This window comes from Diplotaxodon limnothrissa, linkage group LG8, assembly GCF_057381915.1.
Source record: "Diplotaxodon limnothrissa isolate DT_005_m linkage group LG8, D_limnothrissa_male_GT1.1, whole genome shotgun sequence".
NCBI classification, from domain to species: domain Eukaryota; kingdom Metazoa; phylum Chordata; class Actinopteri; order Cichliformes; family Cichlidae; genus Diplotaxodon; species Diplotaxodon limnothrissa.
In genome coordinates this window covers 25,077,263-25,100,050 of record NC_140603.1, presented here as the reverse complement: position 1 = coordinate 25,100,050, position 22,788 = coordinate 25,077,263, and the positions used below count along the sequence as shown (strand labels likewise).

At 41.2% G+C, this 22,788-nt stretch overlaps 1 protein-coding gene across 3 annotated transcripts in view; it reads right to left on the bottom strand.

Moving 5' to 3' along the window:
• The window catches only part of sdk2b (sidekick cell adhesion molecule 2b), a 295,188-nt gene that overhangs the window by 40,255 nt on the left and 232,145 nt on the right, over positions 1 to 22,788 (bottom strand). For all 3 annotated transcript variants that reach the window (XM_085360965.1, XM_085360966.1, XM_085360967.1), the window contains 9 exons: positions 20,915 to 21,062; positions 8,883 to 9,016; positions 6,216 to 6,327; positions 5,656 to 5,846; positions 4,050 to 4,133; positions 3,752 to 3,946; positions 1,922 to 2,038; positions 1,475 to 1,642; positions 983 to 1,085 (listed from right to left, as the gene is read on the bottom strand). In XM_085360965.1, coding sequence (XP_085217091.1) covers positions 983 to 1,085; positions 1,475 to 1,642; positions 1,922 to 2,038; positions 3,752 to 3,946; positions 4,050 to 4,133; positions 5,656 to 5,846; positions 6,216 to 6,327; positions 8,883 to 9,016; positions 20,915 to 21,062 — 1,252 coding nt within the window. The remainder of the gene's footprint in view (positions 1 to 982; positions 1,086 to 1,474; positions 1,643 to 1,921; positions 2,039 to 3,751; positions 3,947 to 4,049; positions 4,134 to 5,655; positions 5,847 to 6,215; positions 6,328 to 8,882; positions 9,017 to 20,914; positions 21,063 to 22,788) is intronic.

Below are 22,788 nucleotides of genomic sequence, written 5' to 3'. Positions count from 1 at the left end.
ATCCTACTAAATAAGTAAGTTTTTTAAAATTTTGCCCCAAACAATGAAGAATGCATCTGTGACACACACTGACATGCCCCAGATGAACATTTGTACACACATATAGGTCTAGAGATCACAAGGAAAACTATTATAGCCACCATAAAAGGAATGAAGATTAAAGAAATATAACAATGGCTAAAAGAAACACAATTGTGGCAGCTAAAGTCTGAAGGAAACGCTGGCTGCAAACTGTGAGTGTGTAAATTAATAGGGTTACCAATCAACGCCGCATCATTAAGGCACAGGTAAATTTTACTTTAATTAAATTAGTGGGCTGCTTAGATGTATTCTTGTGCCAGCTGAGACAATTTCAGGTATTTTCTCTCAGCTGCAAACCTGACAGCGTGTATAATTGTTTCAGGAGCAAATAAAGAGAAAATAGAAATAATTCAAACCTTGCCTACAAGGTAACGTCTTAGAGTAAGGTCCCTATACAAATGCCTACAGTACACTGAACTGGCTTTGAAATAGTTTTCTGCCAGGAGGAAAAAAAAATGAATCAAGGAATGAAGTTCCCTCTGCTACGAATCCGTATCTCTCACAGATATAAGACATGACAGCTTAGCTTGGGTAAAACTTATTCACCTTTCGTGGGACGGGTTAATCAGGAAGACAAACCGCACGACTTACTTTGCTTCTCTTCACTTTTTCTCCTGCTTGTTTGCATGCATTAGCTCCTTCCCAGTGCTTGCTTGCTTTCAGTGTTTGACTTTTCGCTTTTGGATTTGCTGTATTTTGCCCTTTTTCATTAAAAACAAAAGAAAAAGAAAAAAAGGGAATGACTCCCTTTTAACCTGCCTATTTTATGTTGGCCTCCTTTTTTGAGTAACAGCATCTACTGCTTTCAGGTGACATCAGTTTTACTAACAGCCTGTAGAAACTGTTGTATATAAATATGCATTGTGCCTTAATTAATCTGTGTTTCTAAATGGACCCTTACCTGACTGTCACACTTGGGTCGTGTGTGACTCCACAGTTCATAATGGCTTTAGTTCCTTTGATAACGCTCTGGTCCTGTGGGGGGGTGGTAATCCGAGTGCGAGCTGTGGACACAAAATAAAGAAGAAAAGAAAGAGATAGATGGAGAAAAAGATGAAGGAAGTGAGAGAGGGGAAAACGGTCTACAAAATGTCAAAAAAAATGAATTTCAGGAAACTCATTTCAGTCGAAATGACTTGCTCCTGGTTTGTCTTTTGTCTTTTGATGGCTTCTTGAAGAAAACACCAAAATGATGAATCCAGGCTTGCACAGAAGAATGTTTTTGTTTTTAGAAATTGAGCATTCCTTTGTTATTATACAGCACAACCTTGTTTCCTGATAAACACGTCTCTCAGTAAAACTGCACTACTCTTTCATTTTCTGTTTTTATCACAAAGTTAGGACTTTTTCAACACATTACATCAGGTATATGTGTTTTTAAAAGCCGACTTACCCCAAACAACAAGGTCAGCAGATGCCTCGTCAATGCCCCTGGAGTTGCTTGCCATGCAAGTGTAGGTCCCGGCATCAGAGATGTGTGAAGGCGAGATGAGCAAGCTGCCTGATTCGAGCAGGGTGAACCGGGGCAGCTGGACTGAACCGCTGGCTAACACGCGCTCACCTGGCATATGGGAACGGACAGCAGAAGTGGTAGGCAGAGAGAAAAGGGTCACACAGAACAGAAGGGAAAAAAATGAGAAAAGCAGATTGTCAAAAACAAGGATGCTGCTTCCCTGATCTGCTATTGGAATGCAAACACAAAAACATGGCAAAAGGTAAATCCCAGTAAAGGAATCAAATCAGGCTTTATTTGTTAAGCCACAGCAAACTGTGGTCCCAATGTTTTACAGATAACAGACATCACAATCTCTCGTGGTGTGAGTATGCGTGTAAAAGAGACCTTTTTGCCAGGTGATAGCTGGTCTTGGAGCTCCAGAGGTCTCACAGTGCAGAATGACTGACATCCCGTCGATCACAGTGCTATCAGAGGGTCCAGCTGTGATATTCGGGGCAATGCCTGAGGGTAGACAAACACACACTGAATAAAGGAAGCTCAGTACAGTAACGAGAGAGGGTAAGAGGGTTATAGAGGTGAGAGAATAACTGTCTGAGGCAAAGCCCCACTTCAAACGTATTTCTTGTAAGCAGCAGCCAGCTGCAGTGTTTAGTCGATGCTTTGTCCCCCTAATTCCAAACGGATTGACACAGGCTTCACCTCGGTGCCATAACTGTCTGCTGCCGGTCTATTTTTTGCACCCGCAGAGATAGCGGATATGAAAGGAAGGAAAAGAAAATGAATGGAGAAGAAGTATAGACAGAAAAAGAAGGCAATTTGTAGATAACTAAAATCCGTATTTATGATATGCAATAAATCAAAGCTTTTATAGGATGACAGAAAACTGTATCACTCCCGGAGGAAAGGAGGAGTAGGGAGTTGTCATAGGTGCGCTGCTAATCTCAGGACACAGGGAGTAGGGCTGAAGGAGAAGTACAAACATGATTGTGTTGACAAAAAGGAAGACGATAAGATGAGATCATAGAAGGAGGGGGGAGAGAAGAAGAGGAGAGAAAAACAGGGATGGAAGGGGTGATTTAGCGAGACGGAATATTATGAATTCTGATAACGCGGCACGGCGTGGAGCGAAGGCAGCAGGAACTGAGACAAAGTGAAGAAAATTAGATGTCAGAAACTTGCCAAACAGATGCACAGTGAGAGCAAAATTAGCAGTTATTTTCAAATACCAACAGTGGCAGAAGCGCAGGGGGAAAAAAAGACTTCTAAATTCCCATCATTTAGGTGATTACAGTTTAGCAGCAAACGTGATTAATGTTTCGCCTTTCCACAGTAATGTAAACTTAATCGTTGTTGGCCTAATTGTTAGTTTATATAGGGAAGCTTCCCTTCTGCAATATTGTCAACTGACAGCGACGCCGCAATCACAACTCTGCTGTCAGACGTAGTGCACATCTAAAGTGTTTTTCTTCACTGCCTAGGTATCGGATTTCTTAGTACGAGACAAAAATGCCACTACTACAGAAAAAAAAGATGCATCTCTGTGTTTTTTTTCCTGTAACCAAAGTTTTGTTTGTGGTTTTCATCTATATTTCATGTCCCAAGTTGAGTGTTTCTTGCAGTGTTTACAGTAAGTCAGGTTCTTGTATGATGAGAATTAGTTCGTTTTCCAAAGGCAGAGAACCAAGAGTGCAGCAGTTTGTTTAACAGACTGTCACTTTTTTTTTTTTATTTGGACTTTTATTCACTCAGCGTAGGGCCCTTGAGCTCACACGCTCATTTACAGCAAAACCCTACTTCACTTTTCGCATTTGTCCTGGGAGATTGGCCATTACTAGCCTAGTCATACACAGGTCACTGCTTTGTTTGGTACCATGATGTTATTTTCTTTTTTAAATGAAAATAAAGACTTAACTTGTCTTTATAATCACAAATTTAGCTTTTTTACTTGAATTGCAGAGAGTAAATCCATACATCCATTTATAACCATTCTATTCAAGAGTCAACCTGCTTTCAGTATTCTGAAATGATTCCATTTTTAAAATACTACGCTTTGACATTTCTAAAGCTGAAGCTTAGCAGAGCTGCATGAATATTTAACACATTTCAGTAAAAGAAAAAGTGAATGTTTAGCTCAAATTCAGCACTTTACAACATGTTTAATAGTAGCAATTATCTGGGTGAAGTAATTCCTTGAAAAGCTGCTGGAGCACTTACTTGTAACAGCCAGGTATGTGTTGGTCTGAACTTCTCCGGCTAAATTTCGGGCAAAGCACTGGAACATGCCGGTGTCATCAGGCAGTAGGCCGTTGACCTGGAGGCTGCCGCCCACCAACACCCTGTACCTGGGTGTTCTCACTGGGTCGATAGGCAAAGCATCCTTGTACCACACAATGTCTGGCTGGGGCACTCCTGCAGAGGGTGGGCGAGTGAGAGTTTGGGGTTCAGTTCAAACATTTCTCCTCTGATAGGGTTTACTTTACATTCTCTTATTGTAATACCAGCGAGCTCTCACCCCGTGCCTGACAGGGAATGTCAACCACCTTCTCCATCTCAGCTGTGATGTGTTTCTCCGGTTCCTTTATAAACTGTGGTGGCTCTGAAACAGCAGACACATTAGTGAAACACAAAAACAACAACGCGAGATTAAAGCAGAAGTTATTTCTGCTTTTAAACGTATTGAATTTTGGGCCAAATATAAGATAACGCAGCAGAACACGGTGAGACTAGTTTGATTATAGAAGTGAGTAATTGGTATTCTGTAATGGTTAGGCTATCCTTCAAACTTATAGGGGGGGGGGGGGGTAGAGAAAAGGCTCAGTTAGCAGTATCGTGGAAAAAGCCCCCCCCCCCCCCCCCCCCCCCCCCTTCCACGTTGTGCTTTGAATCACATCATAACCCTGAAAACATCAAAGTGTTTCAGTCAGATGGAATAAATGTGACTCAAGCAATGCTAATAAACCATTTCTTGAGGCCAACCATTAGTTTTCTCCCTTTTAAATCAATAACACTTCCCCCTTACTGCCTCACAACTTCACAGTCATGCTTTTACCACATTTATGTAGTGAGACTGAATATTTGCATCAAGCTCGCACAGTCACTCTTGTCTGTTAAAGTTTACTTCTACATATGTGACGCATGTGGGTCGCTACACGTAGACGCTGATATGAAGGTACATACAACTACCTACCAAAACTGAAAATATTAGTCTGTTCTTTAACTTGACCATAATAAAAAAAGGTTATAAACACCTAAAAACTATGTTAAACCTTAAGGCCAACAGGCAAAGAATAGAAATACAAACATTATGGTAATGTGCTCCAAATACTGAAGTTGTATAAAATGCAAAAGCAAAGACACTGATATCAAATAACAAACAAAGCACGAGAGAGAAGAATGACAAACTTATCTTGACTTTGAAGCAGCAAGGAGAGAGCAATTCCTTAATATCTGTGCTTTCACTCGAATGTGTTTCTGTCCTCAGGCAGCACTGAACACTAAAAACTCAAATAGTATTTGTGATGCAGTGTCTGAGTAAACCTACAAGGTAATCGATCATGAGCTCTCAAAGTGCTACCTGCGGGCCAGTGGTGCCCCATGGAAATATTTTATGTGGCCAGCGGGTGTGAAAAGGAAAGAATTCACGACTGTGGGTTTAGTTTCTCCGCACTTCGTGTTATGCTATGACAAAGTAGCGCTCGACGAGACCGGGGTTTCTATTCAATTTTAAGCAGATCATTGCAAACTAAACCTGACAAATGCATCTGTTTAAAAAAAAAGAAGCCTAAAAGTGGTTGATATGCATTTTTATATATGGCCTTCCATCATTTGCTGGGTTCCTAAGTGGCACTCAGTCATATAAACTTTGTGAACCATTATAATAGTCAGACATTCACATGAAATTCTAGGAATGGTTTTTTTTATTGCTTTTGTCCTCTAAGAAAAAAAATGTGTGAACTGGTGTGAAACTATGAGGTAATGAGTTTCATAAATAGATATTGTCACCTGGAAGTGTGCAAGTATTGGGAAAAATTACAGCTAAAAGTACTAAGTGATATTAATACCCAAAAATAATAGACACAAGACCCTGCCAGGAACATATTTTAGCCTTTAGCTCTTACCAAGGACATGCAGATAAGCTCCAGCACTGACTGAAGGCACGCTGCTGCTGCGCAGAATGGCCTCGCACTCGTAGTAGCCGGCGTCGCTCACCACAGGACTCAGGATGGTCAGTCTGCGGTTGAAGTCACTCAAACCGCTGTTCACCAACACGCCGTTCTTACGCCATGTGATACTCAGCTTGATAAGAGGTCTAGTGAGAGGAAAGAAGGATGTGAGATGTGTTTGTAACATCCATGTCCCTGTGAGAATGCTCGTTTTGTGCTAGCCCATAAAGCCTCACAGTGTGACACGTCACATAAGCAGACATAAGCAAATTATAATTATACAGCTGAAGTACATTTAGCTTCTGACTCTTTACCATTAGAATCTAGCACCGTAGATGTTTTTGGTTCTATTTGCCCAGTTCTCTGAGTTTTGCCACTGACATGCAGCAATATATCACCAACGGTCATTTCACTGGGACTATTTTTCTTTTCAACTGTGAAAAATAGCCCCATAAAATCCTCTATTTTGGACTGTACTGAATCATTTGAAACCCTGCACTTCCAGGAATTTTTACCTGGCATTGGCCACACACTCCATCGTGACCTCTGATGTGCCTGTGACCACACTGGTGTTCCTGGGAGGGATGATAATGGTGGGGGCAATGGGATCTGCTGGACCTCCAACATCTAGACACAAAGTCAGGTCGCCACACAAACATGTCAACAAAACATGGAGATGTTAAGCAAAGATCAATGAACCTGATAGATGGGAATAGGATATAATTAACAGAGGCACAATCTGATGAGATTTCATTGGGTTCTTTGGATTGTAGTGACCTATAAATTTCATTTCCACCCAGTGGGTGCTCATCGACATGAAATATTGAAACTGACCAGTGCACGCACTGTATCTGAGTTCTGACAGAGAGATTGGTCAGATACGATGAGACAGTGCACTCACTGTGTATAACAAGATATATGCCGGAGAACCAGAAGCAGCGATAGAAAAATACTGTTTGACTAACATGAGGCTTAAGAAGCGAAGAGGCTGTTGTGCGCGTGTGTCCGCATGTGCCTGAGCCCACATTTTCAACACTTCATGCTCATCCTTGTTTATTTCTGTGTGAGTTTGTCTGAGTGTGTGTGTGTGTGTTCATTATGGCACAGCTCATGGCAAGGAAACCCCAGTGTGTGTGTGTGTGTGTGTGTGCTGCTTGAGATGTGTCACGTCTGCGATAAACTCACACTGATCCGTCAATCCCATCATGCCCTGGAAGTGTGCTTGTGGGCGCACATGTCAGATGTAGCTACAGGGACTGTCATGACTCAATCTAACCAGTCTTGGGTGTTAAGATGCATGCACAGACACAAACACACACATCACAAGATATGATGTCCATATCAAACTACTATCTTGCAGAGAAAAGAAATCTTCTTTTTTTTTTTTAAAGAGAAGAACAAAAACACAGGAGGAGCCTTGCTGAAATTATAATGAATTTTTAAAACTTCATCCCGAGTATATAAATTGTAAATTGAGCATGACTCCTGCTCTCCACCTTTCCTTGTCCTTTGGCCTTGCCAAATCTTAGGCAACTACTGCCGGACCCAGGTAAGCTCACAGTGTCAGAGGCATCACTGCAGCAACAGCTGCCGCAGCAAATAAGTGATGCATACATGCAAAATTCAAGCGCTCTGTCAAACACATGCACAAACTCCAAATACCGGCTTTCATAACAGACTGCATCTGATTGCTTGTATGCGTGTATGCATGCGCACATGTGTGTGCATATGTGAGGAGCATTCGTATAAATCGTGTATTCCCATTACACCTGCTGAGTCGAGACCTCCTGCTACGTGCTCTGTATAGCCTGAACCCGTGCGTGTGTGTGTGTGTGTGTTCTAGCACTTGTATAATCAACTCTGCCATTGTTCTCAACATGTGCCACAGGCTATTTTTGCTCCCTTGTGTTGTCAACTATAATATCTTACCCTCACCCTCCTCATTCACTTCCATAATGAACTCCAGTCTACCATGTCATAAGATGCTGTCTGTTAGGTTTCCTCTTATATCTCACTCTGCTGAGCTGAAGCCGACCGAATTGGTTTGATTTGTGTATTCTGTGTTTTTTTGTTTTTTTTGTCATGCAAGCTAAGGATGCTTGTGAATATTAACTAACTTGGCAGAAGAACAATCTACCTGTGCCTCTGTCCGTACAGCTTCCTCTTACTTTGTGCATGTATTCGTGTGTGGGTGTGTGTGTTTATGTATGTTGCAACGTGCGAGTATTGGTACAGACTCAGGTAGTTAAGCTTAAATCTCCCACAGTGATGGGAAACATAATCAGGTACAATTAAAAAATTTACCTGACAAATTCTGTCTATATTCCTTTGAGGTCGTCTCTTTATGCATCTCTGGAACACTCCCAGTACTGCTGTATTTTAACCCTCTCAGGCTCAAATTAAGCTTTTGTTGCTAATGCACAAAAGAATACCTGCAGTGGTACTTCTGAGTAAAAAAAACCTCATAAAATATGTATGTGGGGTAATCAGGTTGTTAGCTTTTAACTGTTGCAAATCTGCAACGCCTGTCTTGAGAGGGTTAAAACGCTTGCTTAAAGCCGGCAATTTACTTATGCGCTGGATCGTCTCTAAAGCAGGCCTTCAACTTGAATTTCATTTTAGTCAAGAGGAAGAACTAAAAGGGGAACCTAAACTGTCAAGAGGGTCAGCTGGTCAACACAGACTAATGGCGTGACCAAAGAACTTCTCTCTTTTCAACGTGCTTTCAGTGTGCACACAATGTGCTGCCTGGAGGATGAATGTTGAATGAGCGCATCAGGTCAGGAAGGCGCACCAGGTCACACTCCTGACCTGAAGAGGTGCCTTTGGGCTTTTCTCCTGAAGACTACTGTTTGATCGCTGGGTCATAACTCATACATCTAGCTCTCATCAAGACAGTTGAAAGTTGGTTCTGATGGACACCGAATTTGACATTTTTCTCCTTTTGCCATTTTAAATACTGTTTTTGCACCGGGGCTTACTAAAAACAGTTAGTAATCACACATTTTTCAAGCCAATATATCAAACTGTGAGCCTGGTATGTAAAGGCTCATGATGTCAAGTGAATGTTTAATATTTCCTTCAAAAACTTAAAAGGCTTGGACATGATAATAAAAGTAAAAGTACGCCTAAATGCGTTTCCAATTAAGCCTTGATTAGCGTACGTATATAGGGTTACTCACTTTCTACTGACAAGGTGATGGGCTGGCTGGTCTTGTTCTCTCCATTCTTGTCGTTTACAGCTTGCACATAGTAGCGTCCGGCATCGGGTGCCACGGTAGACAAGATAACCAGTGTGTTGTCCAAAGTAATGGCACTGAACAGGAAAAGAAAAGAGATATAAAATCACTCTGCTCATTCAATGAGGAGGAGGAATAAAACTTTGATATATACATAAGAAAAAAGTGAGCCGTTCATAGAAAGCTTCTATAAAAAGAAAAACAGAAACTTTCAGGCCGTCTCCCTCTGCCTAATTAAAACTAAACATGTCTGACATTTGCTTTTGTGTCCACACCTTATCTCGTGGCTGAGGAAGGCATTAAACATTTTAACATTTTAATTACACTGTTCAAGCAGCATTAGGTATATCGATTTACAATGTGTAAACAATGTGTAAGCGCTGACTGAGCAAAGCGGAAATATTGACATTCTCTCCTGTCTTAACTTCTGTGCAGTCGCTTCACAAATATGATAGCCTTGCTTTTAATAACCCAAAGCTTTTAATTAGCTATTTATACCACTCTGCTTCATGTGGCCAGCATTTTGGCAGCAAACTGCTTTTGGCGGGGATCAACAGCATCTTTCTTATTGCCTGTTTTAGTAATGCCTGAATAAATAAACACTGATCCATTTTTCAGCAGGAGGCCTATAGGCGCTAATACCTGGTGTCATGTTGGCTTTATCAAGTCCTCCCTTTCTTCGTCACTATAGCCACCAGTGAGAGAGCCCACCCCCACCCTCCTGTGATGTGTGCCCGTCTTCAGTCTTGACACAGATTTCCAACTAGGTGCCTTCCTCCAGATATCGCTTTTACTCTGATTTCATGTATCCATCTACTTACTTTTCTATTCCTCATCTCTCTTTTTCTCTTTCCATCCCACCAGAAGTAGTTCTTGTGCTGTTTATAGATAAACTTCTAAACTACAAATAAGCTATAAATTCTAAAGTTTGAGCTGAAAACACAATACACATAAAAATCGGTATATTTGTTACAAAAAAGCCCAAAGAACAAACAAGTAACACTTTCGGAAAATAGTCCTTTTGGAGTCCTCTTCAAACTTTTCAGGCTATTAGCAGTGCTAAAACTGTCCTCTAACTGTAATCTCAGTTATCAATAAAAAACAAAAACAAAAACTATTCCCCAAGTCATTGATCATGTATTCTAGAAATAGTGTAATTTTTGCTGTTTGTTATAAAAAACAAGTGTAAAAACAAAAAACAAAACTACGACCCCTGTCGTGTAAGTTTCAGACACATTTCTGTTTCACAGCTGATGATTTCCTCTTTTTCTCCTCCTCCAATCAAACCCACTCCACTTCTCCTTCCACTTTTTCCTCCATCCCCACCTTCATCTCATCAGTAGGGGATCAGAATACCTGCTGTGCATGATCAGGGGAGCAAGAGAGCTAATGAGAAAGCAAGCAAAAAAAGATGCCAACAGTATGGTGCTCACAAGCAAATACAGAAAATATATAGAACTGTGCACGCCCATAAAAAAAGAAAAGAAAAAGCTTCACAGAGGCAGGAAAACCATCTGACACAGCAGAGAGAGCAATATGCTGTGCATGTGGCATAGAGGTACCTGTGCTGTTAGCATTTAGAGCGTGATGACTTATGAGATGCATCTTGGAGCTGATTGATTTTCAAACATCTTAAAGCAGCTCCAGTCGCTGGGCTCATCTGGGATTCTTCATGCATGCTGAGACTGAAAACACTCTTCCTAAAGGGACAAGCAGGCCTCAATGGCTGTGGCTTATGATCTGAGGTAAATATTTAATGCTAGCTCGCTGGAGCGGTGACATCCTGGACACACAGCCATGAATTATGGATCTCTTCAGGGATGCGGGTAGAACGGAAGTGTCCAAAGCACCGAATGAATCCCGGGTGGCTTCCCAGGACCTTTCCAAAACGGGGACACAATCCAGGGCTTAACTTCTTTACCTGCCACTTATGAAAGACCAAAATATACAAGCTAGCACTGCTAACCACAGCTTTCCAATGACCTCGACGACGCAGCCCATTCTCTCTGTGATAATGCAACGTATCAGGTGATCTTTGAAGTTCTTTAGTTTCCCTCAAAGATCATTCAGGAGCATGTCAAAGCACCTGCCAAACTGAGTTCAAACTAATATTATCCAGAGCAAAACCAGATTTCATCAGTTTCTAGGAGCAGGAGGCATTTTCCCCCTGCTAGTTGATTTTAATGTGCTCCCATGCTGAGCATTCACTCCCCCCAGCCTGTAATCAGGGCTGGTGCAGTGGGGGTCACACAAAACTTGGTTACACAGCTTGTTCAGCACATCTAACCACTCCCAGTGTGTGCTGGGCCTCAGGGATCAAAGACCACATGACGCTGGAAGAAATTAAAAGTAAGCCAATTATCCTGAATGGCTTTGCATGTATATCAAGGGAGCAAGAAGGGAAAGATAAGAATTTCGCTTAAAAGAGCAGTTAATGTTTTACATGCTTCTTGAAGTTCCGCTTTAACATGTTCATTATTTTTTTCTCTTTTATCGTTGTCTGTCTGATTTTGGTCACTCTTATTCAAATCCCCATCTCTCAGCGGTGTTGTGAGCAGCTGTCGGAGGCTTGCTTATAACGATGGCTTAGCACGTATCCGGCACGGTGCAGGGATTTATCAAGCCACAAGGCTGAGAAATTTGGACAAATCAGATATGTGTGAACATGCCTCTGTCTCTGTCTAGTTTTAATGTTTATTCCCACATCTTAGAATGCTTTCTCTTTTTTATTCCAACCCAATTTCCTTTTCCATTATTATTCTTCAGAAAAAGCCATGGTCTACAAGAGAGCCTGGTAGGCAGGACAGCTGCCCAGAAACATCTTGGCCAACTGTGCAGCTTTTACGCAACCCTAATTTTGCTTGCAGCAATAAGCAGTATTACTCCCATATGCAATTACTTTCTTGTGGATCAATTTTTTATGTAAAGAATCAAGGGCGCTTTTTCAATGAATGCCAGCCTTATAATGATTCTGTAGCACTTTCATCAATAATGATGATGAGGATTTATGTTTGATTGAAATAGATATAACTATAAATGTTTTATTTGCCACTAGCTGCTTCCCGTCTCTAATTTCCATTATTAAAAATAAATTATATTACAGCAAAATTAAATATACAATGATCACGGTTGCTCCCTTTAGTTAAAAACATGTGGTCCCAGCGCTGGAATAGTGGCTTCACAGTGCATCTCCAGAGAGTTCAACCACCGACTTTGTCAGCTTGTATACATATCTTATTTTGTTAATCCAGCACTGACACAGTCTGACAGTGCTGGTCCTGCTCTATCACGTACAAACACACACACTCTCTAGTGTTTTGGCATCTGTCGTGGCTGTCCTTCTCCACTGGGCCGTGAGGGGCCTAACCTCGCTCCACAGCCTCAGACCTCCATTACATGCAGACAAATGGCCCCAGTTGGCTGATGGCCACCCCCCAGGAGAGAGAGAGAGGGGGGTCAGCAGGATCAAATGGCTCACATCGCTGGCTAAGGTATAAGTCAAACCACAGGCAGTAGACAGATGAAGGAAAAAGAAAGCTAGAGTGAAAGCAAGCAACAGGCTACAAGCCCTACCGCTCAACAGAGTTGTGATGAAAAAGCCACAGCTCCTGGGGATGGAGGGATGAAGAAGTGAGAGAAATGAGAGGAGGTGAGGGAGTGTTGGTCATGAAAACAGGCACTTGTTTTCTCACTGGGTGTATGGACTGAAGGTTTGTGCCTTACTGTTCGCTTTCTGCTTCCCTTTCACTTGTGGTTCATTGAGTGTTCAAACCAATATAAGGATGTCCCCAATAATGCTCAAATAGTGACATCTAAATGAACTCAAAGCCATTTAAGACAAGCCTTCATTAGCGGAGTAACTCGATTGTCTTACCATAACAGGACACCCCTAAATTCTTCAACCATCAACTGAATTCTTACATAAAAATCAACCTGCATTAAGATTAAAAATAATTAATTCATTAGTCGTTCAATAGGAAAGTGTTTTTAATAATCAATCATTTCTTATTGTGAGTCTCCGTGGCGACTCTCGATCCCATTCACAGCGTGGTTTAGCTAGATTGGATCGCTCTACTGTGACCCATTGTTAAAACACTGGGATGCTGCAACACATTGCAATGGTTTTCAAATCACTGAAACTTTATATTTAATTGAAAACAGTACAATATATCAAATGTTAAAGCTGGGAAATTCTACATATTTTTTGGGGGGAAAAATGTGCTCATTTTGAGTTTGATGCCAGCCACACAATTCAAACATGCATGGGCATGTTTACATCTGTATTGCATCACATCTTTGACCAACACCACAAGAGTTTGGAAACTAATGAGACCAAATGCTGTAATTTTTTAAAAGGCTAGTGTGCTACAATTCTTGCTTTTTACATGATTTTAGCTTTTCAATTTGAGGCTTTTTTGTCATATTTTTCATTTCATAATGCACTGCTATTGCCATTAAAATTTTAAGTGTCAGGTCAAGCACTCTTATATGGAGCTATGCTGCTGTAATATGTGCAGCATATGGTTTGTCATACTATTGCTGAACTAAGCAAGGCTTTCCTTAAAAACGTTGTCTGGATATCAGCATACAATATGTCACTAGAAAAACCTTGTACATATCATTCAACGGTAATTGTGACTTTACAGATATGCAAGAGCTAATGCATCAGTGGAAAATGGGAAGCAGATGCCGTGATTTATTGAAACAGGTGCAAACACAAACGGAAAAAGAGTATGTAAGGCAACAAAACGTAAAATAAATGACCACTTTTATTCTTAAACAGAGCCTGAACTCTCTAAGGTAGCTTTCTTGATTTTTTTCTTCAAAAATAGTTCTCCGGGCTTGAAGGAAGTCTAAAGCTCTTCTTTGGATGTTAGCTGCCTTTTGTTCCCTTCGCTGTTGAGACGATCCTATACTACCTTAATAATGTTGTGACATCCAATCCAACACTTTTAGTATTCCACTGTGTGTTTTTCTACCCAGGCATGCTTTTACTGTTTGGAATCACCCCAACCCTGCTGAAAATGAATGATAACAAAATGAAACTGTTGCCAATCGGATGCTTTCCATGTGGTACTACACGGTGGATGAAAATCTGGACTTTGCTGCCTTCATAACTCATAACTTCATAACATCAATTTTGACAAGATCCTCAACACCACTGACTGAAAGGCAGCCCCAAATCATGACAGTCTCCACCATGCTTTACAGAACACTGGAGACACTCACTCTTGTACCTCTTTCATAACCTCCTGCGTACAAAGTGACGAAGATTTGAACAAAGCTAACTAACACAATGGCAATAAATGATGTGTTTTTGCAACAGGACCCTATAGATACAATTTAAAACTGGTTCTTTGCTAAGGTACAACATTCGTTGATCGTTTGAGTTGGCCTATTTTATGCCTGAATGATTTACTGTATAGGTCACTGTTAAATGGCTTAATAAGTTAACTAAAAAATCATCTGAAAATGGTAACAAGGACTGAAAATCAGTGAAAAAACAGCCAATGTCTGAAGAAAAATGTTGAAAGATCTTTAGAAGGCTTGGAGAGCTAAAGACTTATTAAAAATAAATAAATAAAGGAAGAAAGTCTGGCTCAGTGGAACCTAGAGATCTACCAATATTGGCAAGAGCCCAAAACAACAATAAAAACCTCTTGATTGCTGCTTCACAGATCTTTTGATTTCCCTGGAGTTTCTTTTTCTACTTTCACTGTCCTTGTATAAACAGACGTCAACATACAGCACAGAACTGAAAGGAATACAAGGAAACTTTTTTAAAAAGTTTTTAAGTGTACACTTTCAGGATTAATCATTAGGTAGATATAATTTTGGCTTCATTGAAGCATGACCTTGCTCATGCACCTCCAAGTCTTAGGCCCTGGTTCTCTGATGGAAAATGTTGGAATGCTCCCTGTGGATTGGGGAGAGAGGCTCGAGGCTTCCTTGTATCTTGGGCTCTTATTCATGAATGATGGAAATGCGGAGTGTTAGCTGGACTGACAGATTGGTGCGGCGTCAGCAGTTATGCGGACATTGCATTGAACTGTCATGGTGAGCAGAGTGCTGAGCAAAAAGGTGAAGCTTTCGATTTACCGATCAATCTACGTCTCAATCCGAAATATGGGTAATGACCAAAAGAGTAAGGTCGTGAATACAGTTGTCTAAAATTAGTTTTCCCTCTAGGGTGGCTAGGCTTAGACATAGAGATAGGGTGAGGAGTTCAGACATCCAGGAGGATCTCAGAGTAGAGCCACTGCTCCTGCATGTAAAATGAAGCCAGATGAGGCTGTTTGGGTATCTCATTAAGATGCCTCACCTCCATTTGGAGGTTTTCCAGAAATGGAAATTGTTAGTGGAAGGAGACCCTAGGGTAGAGCTTGAGAGATTATATACCTCCACTGGCCTGGGACTGGACACCTTGTGGTCCTCCAGGAGGAACTACAGAGTATTATTGGGAAGAAGGACATCTAGAATACCCTACATAGCCTGCTACCACTGCAACCCAACTTCAGAGAAAGACAACAGATGGATATTATCTTAAAATATATCTTGTCTTAATTAAACACACAATAGCTTCAGCTGTTGTTCAAACTTCTAATAATCTAGTTGATGAACAGTCAATTTTGGACAAAGGAAGAAAAAAAAGTAGATTTCTTGGTCTCTTGCAAGTAGTGAGGACCAAGAAATATTTAAGAATAGTAAGTTATTTCTTGTAGGACTAGATACATCCATTCATTCATTTAGGAATCTATGTAAATTGTAATTTTTTTTTATGTTATTCTTGCTTCTCCTTGTCGTCTATTCTCTCTTGACCTGAAGATTGTCAGGTTCATGACTAATGCTGGGCAGTTGTAGGCAAATGCAAAGGAAGGGCATGGCTATTCACTGGTCCTCGTGACTAATGGAGAATCCATAGCACGCTGACAGGACCTGAGCATCCCAGTCAGGGCCCATTAATTGATCAGTAGCTACAGCAAATTACTCAAGCGAACTGCAGTGTATGTGTATGTGTCTCAACGATGTCCTCCCACTGACTCCTCCAGGTCAGGCTCCTCTGTGTTCTGTCTTAACAGACACCTCTACAAGGTTGTTTCGGTGTAAATCCATGCCAAAATGTCAATAGAAAGTTTCTGGGAGAAAAACAACAGGTAGTGGGTAGTGAGTTGTTGTCAGATGTGAAAAAGTGAGGACAGAATCCAGCGCTATATCTAACGACGGACTCACCTTTCAGCCAGGAGCCACACAATTCCTGGCAAATGCATTTAACTAAAAGAGGCTCTGATTACACACGACATTAAGTCTCCAAAATAGCATAACAAATCACAGCAGCTGAATGGAGAAGATCCTCTCGACTACATTTCCATTCACCGAGAGAAGAATGTCAGCCATTAGAAAGTTCTTTTTCTCCTTGCATCCTGTTTCATATATTGTAACAAAAAGACCCTGACTGAACTGATTCATTAAAGCAAAGCTAGATCAATGTCTGGTTGCACATTTCAGCTTACAGTCAAACAAGGACATGTGCTTTGAACCTGGGCAGTACACAACATGAGCACAGCAAAGACTGTAAGAGACAAACGCATCAATAAGTGATTCCGTGAGCTTATGGGCGTACTGTTAGAGAGCAAAGGAGTCTCTGCCCACGCCGAGGCCAGCAGCTGCACGAGTCACATTGCAGAAAGTGAGCAGTCACTGTGCCACAGTAAGACGCAGCCTTGCCAAGGGGAATATTGGCAGCAGGGAAGCAAAAATGCAGCATTCATTAAGTTTACACATTCAAGGCCTGGGTGGTGTGTTCATACTACTAACATAATGATGTTCAGCTGGTATCACATATTTCCCCATTACCATCTTTAGATGGCATAAACCAAAATATATAACAAATTCGAATTTGACCCGTAATGGACAGTCGGGACCGTCAAGTTGTATAAGAATCCCAAAAATGTCTTTGAGAGGTTTTATACAGAACCAGAGTTGTGAAATGACTGTCAAACCAGTAATCACAATCAGAATTTGGAGTGCTGAAGTGTGCTTTACTCAAACCACATTTTGAAATAATCATGCAATTATTCTGAAATAATCGGTGCCAGATCAGCCAGAACGGGATCCAGGATTGTAATTCTATTATTTGTTTTACATGTTTTGAATGGACATGGTACGCTCTGGTATTAAAACAAACCACTCAATACGATTTCAGTTATTCAAAGAAGCATCTTTCAGCTCCTTCAAATGGATTTCCTAAATATTTCATCATTGACCCCGCGTAAGAAAGTAAACACGTTCTATTCGTTACAGCCATATTATACCCAGGGTTAATTCTCTCTTTGAACAGTGCTGGTCATACCTAATGAGACGTCAGCCTCTTAAAGTGTGAATATTAATATTTGCTAATCTACAAAGCCAGTGCCGACTCTGAAGGAGTTTGGGTGAACGCTTGGTCTATGATCTTGAGAAAGCTGCAAATAGCAAGACTGGAAGCCAAGCAATCAGGCTATTTTGAACAGGCATGTTTTGAACAGTCACTGCCCTAGTCCCTGATAAACTGAAGGGGGCATTTTATGCTGTCAGCAGCATTCCAATATCGAATGCTGACTGTGAGCTAGCCTTTTCTTTCTCTCTCTCTCTCTCTCTTTTTTTTTTTTTTTGAAATGAACTTGATTTGCACCCAAAATCCATTCCTCTCTGCACACATCCACTAGATCATATTTACTCTTTCTGAAGAGTAAATTCAGTTCCCAGCTGTGGGTGGCCAAAGGACATAAAAATGCCACAGACATCCGCAGTTTAAGCCAAAATAGGAAACATGAGGCGAATCAGGACGGGACTGTGGTGTGGGGTGTTATGGACAACAAGATGAGGTGAGGACATGATCCAATCTGAGCAATTCCTTATTGTGAACAGTGAGGTATAAAGACCTGAGGACTGAACTGCAAGTTCTGTAAGCTTCATATTTAAGCATGTGATGATGTGGGTGTTGTGTGTACTGAGAAAAGTGGTCTAAAAACATTCAACATCACTTATTGAAAATTGATGCCTAGGAGCCAAACAGCTTAGTAAGTGGAAATTTAGTACACACTTTGCACCATGTTCTGTACAGCAGCTGTATGCTCCACCAGTTTTTTGATTAATCAATACTTAGATATCTGAATCTTGCCTATAATCTATATTACTGAATCTTATATTCAGTAATCCTGTATATAGAGGATTACTCTCTATTCTCCAGACATCCTCCCTATGTATTTGAAAGATTTGCATTTGAATCATGGATTCAATTCTGCAGCCAGATAAAGATTTATACAGCTATAAATACAAACATTTTGAGGTATGTACTTGTTCTCCTGAGATGTGTATTTTTATATGTGTACCCAACCTGAGACCTAGAGCTCCTCACAAGAGTCCTTGCAATCAACAAGTGTCATCCTTGAGTGATTTCTCAGCTTCTCTCACCTTTCTACCACGTACAAAAAATATCACACAAGAACTCTCGAACTACACGATACAGTTTGAGGAAACTCCCAGAATTTCAACTAAATGAAAGCACAATGCAAAAAAAAGAAAGAAAAGAAATTGGTCGTACAGCAGCCTCCAGAGCGAGTGTGAATTATATTAGGTATTAGATTGGTTGGATGAGAGCCTCGACATTTTTTGAGCGATCTGATTGTTTTTGCTCTTTTCTCTTTTGTAGGGGCGCAGACAAGCAGCAAGACAGACCCCTGAGGAGCCTGTAAATTAAACTTATGACACCTTAGGATGGCTAGCAAGAGCAGGAGACAATTAGGGGAAATGGTCACCCTGGTTCTAATCCATGGCATGTTTTTGTCAGTCCTCGTTCTCCTTCACCGCCATTCCACTTTAGCTTGTTCCACTATATAACTCTTGTAACACATGGCACACCGAGATCTTCCAGGTGGTCTTACAACAAGAGAACGTCTGAAGAAATGCATAACGATGTGACAGATTTAGAGAGATAGAGCCTTCATGACGGCAACACTTGTGGTTTGGTGCGACTCACTCAGTCGCACTCCCTCATTCTCTCCTCCACTAGCGAGACTTTGATGCCTCTACAGAGTAAACGCTAGTGGCATGAATCAAATTCAATTAAATGATTTTCAATAAAAAAGGCTGCCTGTTATCAACAGTGCTCATTTGCACACTGTGACCTTGGTAGTGCATGTGGTATTAGCATTCTCAGAGCTGCGGGGTAGGAAGTGAGGATGAAGAGCAGCAAAGTACACACAGCGGGTGGCCCATAATGGAGACAAAAGAAGGGAGCGAGATAGAGGAGGGAGACAGCGACAGAATGGCAAATGAAGCCGCTATTATGCCTGACACACTGGTCACTGCACATACCACTTGTGACGTCAACAGAGAAGCATAACCTTTTATAGTCGTGCATGAGGTTCACTGATTTGCTGAAGATCTTCTAAAAGAACAGCATACTGCTGAGAAAACTACAGTCTGCGCCACAGAAAGAGGAAGTACATAATTCAAAGACAAATACAATGCTGTTTTTCAATAACTTTCCACAGAACGTCTCATCATTTCTAGCTGAAGCACCAATCTTCCAACACAGTTCAATGCCATCTGGGAATTCCTATACTCCCACACTGATGGATTATAGAGATGCTCGTAAAGACGGGCTCGCTCATGCCTTCAGCTTGTCCATTTTGTTCTATCTGCACAGCGCACACCAGGTTACAAAAAACCTGAGAAATAAGGAACCAGCTGTAACGATGTCAGAGAACACAACCGCATCAGCTTGAGAGAAATAAGAAGTTCAACTTATTTTGTAGATCCTTCTTATTAAAAAAACTATTCTTTAAAAACACAGACAGAGCAGGCTGCCGGTGGCCAGCAACCTTCATCTTCTCAGTACGCCTGGGCATTTGTCTCATTGTGATTCTAGGTCAGGGGATGATTACTGATGATGAGAAGATGATAAGAAAGATTCACTCTAACTAAGGGCAAGGTCACCTCCCACTGTGAAGAAATGCAGATGTGATGAGACGGGATAAGTGACTTTTTAACGCACACGCTGGTACACACAAATATCCCCCCCACAAAGATGTGAGTAACCTCAGTACAATGTCAGTCACTGAAAGATAAAGTTAAAACCCTACCGTGTGGAGGTGTAGCCTGTGTAGCATCACGGGGAACATAATCTTAATTAATCTGTCAAATGTTCTTGGAGCACAAGTATAGGCAAGTATATTTATGGACAAATATTCTAAAGTAACTCAGATATTTTAGGCAAAACTAACATAATACATGCAAATGCCCAAACCAAACAGTCAAGTTGCATTTTGGGAAATGTAGTTGTCAGGTTGTGCTGACAGTGTACAGATGCAGTACATTTTCAATTAGTAATAAAATAACAAAGTTTGTATCTGCTTCTTTCTTGGGCCACATAGCACGTTAAAGTGAAGAAAGCACTTTAAAAAAATCTACCTTCATATTTGCATTCTACCTTTTTAAGTGACCAGAATGAGACAGCAATACAAATAGGCTGTCAGGAGGCCCAGTGCTCCATAGCCCTGTCAGACCATGATTTTGCTGTTGGTTGGCAAGCAAAAACAACAAAATAAAGACAGACAATGGGCAACATTAAGAAAAAGACATAGATAAGGAAATAGAAAAGGGTTTTCTTACAAAATTGAAAAAAAATGTGTAAGACGAGAGATATCCCATTGCACACAGAGTGCTGAAACCGTTTTGTCTTCAGCCCTTGTTCTGTAGAAGAAATTCAAGCTGTCCTTCAGCACAAAATCTAGCAAGATGAAAAACAAACAACAGGTAGGAACAGCTGCTCTCAAACTAAAGCCCTCAAACACCTTCAGGGACAAAGGAAAAAAAAAGGAAAAAAAAAACAAACCCAAAAAATATTTCTAGAGTCAAACAGAAAAGCCAAATAAGACACAAAAGGCCCAACGAACAAAAAAACAGAAAAACAACAAGAGAAGAAAACTCACATGCGGCTGCTGGGTGGAATCTTGCGCCCATCTCTGAACCAGGTGACTTGTGGCTGAGGGAAGCTGCGAATGCGTGGTGCTGGAATCACAGCACCCTCTCCCTGAGAGACTGACTGGGTACGTTCGCCTTCCTCAAAACTTCCCATAACTAAAGGAAAACACACAATACACAGACAAAAACAAGGGAAGCAAGAGAGAACAAGAGAGTGAGACTGACAGTCGCAGGAACAAATTACTCTTGCTTTCTTCTTCTTTGACTTTTGGTAACCACAGAGCTTTTGTCATCTGCTGTCTATTGTGAAATTTCACACTATAGCTATTTGATGGACAGCAAAGTGTTGTTGCCATGGTTTCCATGGTACATCAAGCAAGGCTAGAAGGAACCGGCACGTAACGACTCACAGAGGGACATCGAGGGACGCTAAATTGACTAATATTCATATCCCGTATCCTCCTGTGTGGATGCATCAAAGGCAATCAATCTTGATCACCCACTAAATTTGTGCATTGCGCAACATAGTAGATGACCAGCTATGCCGCTTCTCTATTATCTCGTAATATATTTCATTTGTTAGAGTATTTTTATTCATCCCTTGCCTCATTATATCTTAAAAGCTGACAAAACGCTGGACTATTACCACCCCCCCCCCCCCTTTCCACTCCCGATTTCTAATGGGAATTTATCAACTAGCTGTAAATTCATCTGTTGTGGGTTGTGAAATTCCCCTATGCTGTTACATTAGCAGATGCTGATTGTAAACCTTTACAGGACAACAGTAACAAGTAGACTTTATGTTTTCCTCCTCCAGCACAGTCTGAAACACAGTCACAGCATTATTTTTCTCCAAAGATCATATATTTGCCTCCGTGATTTAAAGGGGAACAATAGGCAGAAATAAATAAAATGTTACATTGAAAACCCAATTATGACACACATTTTGGAGATAATATCTCGGGAACATTCAGGGATGAAGGTGAGGGAGTCTGAACCGAGGATGCTGCGGTGGTTGTGAATCGATGGCAGACTTATTTTTCCTCACTCTCTTTCAAGAGAATAAAAAAAGGTAATCTGGCTTTACGCTGCAGCTGTGGTGCTTAGCTTAAATGAAAATCTGGGAAGTGTGCAAATCCCCCGACTTTGATCTGCAGTTTCAGTGATGTGATGTCCTCCTCCCCTTCTTCCCTAATCTCTAATGCCTCGGCATGTTTCCCTTTCTCTGAGGTGTGTCTCTGCAATTCTAATTGTGCTGCCTCAATAGAATAGTTTCTAGAAGAAATCTCTCCATCTATCCTTCCTTCTTTCTTCTTCTCCCTCTCCCTCCCTTGTCCAGCTCATCCATTCCTTTTGCAGGTGTCCTTAATTCTCCTTTTTTACTCTGCGTCACCATCCATACCACTTCATGAGCAACTGAGAGGGAAGAAGAGAATTATGGAAATGGGAAGTGTTTGGAATAAATAGGAACTGAAATAACAGCAGGGTGGAGGCCAAGAAATAAATAGAAAGCAGTGGTGGCCAGATGACAAAGTCAAGAGAGGGAGGAAGCCGAAACAACAAACAGAACCAGTGATGGACGCCACAAAAAGTCCGTCTCCTGGAGGAGAGGCTTCGGCAACAGTGTGTTTGCCGAATACGAGAGAAGTCGACCCGTGGGACTCAATTTCCTATCACCCTCCCATTTCTTTCTCTTTAGTGGCTGGTTGAGTGCATCGACAGGTACAGCTGTACGTTACATCCATTCAAATGCGGCTGGAAGTTGTGTATATGGGAAGGGGGGGTGGATTTGATGTGACAACACTCCAGACACCTCAGTGGCACGTCTAATAGCTCGTTAACAAGACGAGGGAGCTGAGTGGCCTGAAAACGAATGTGAAAA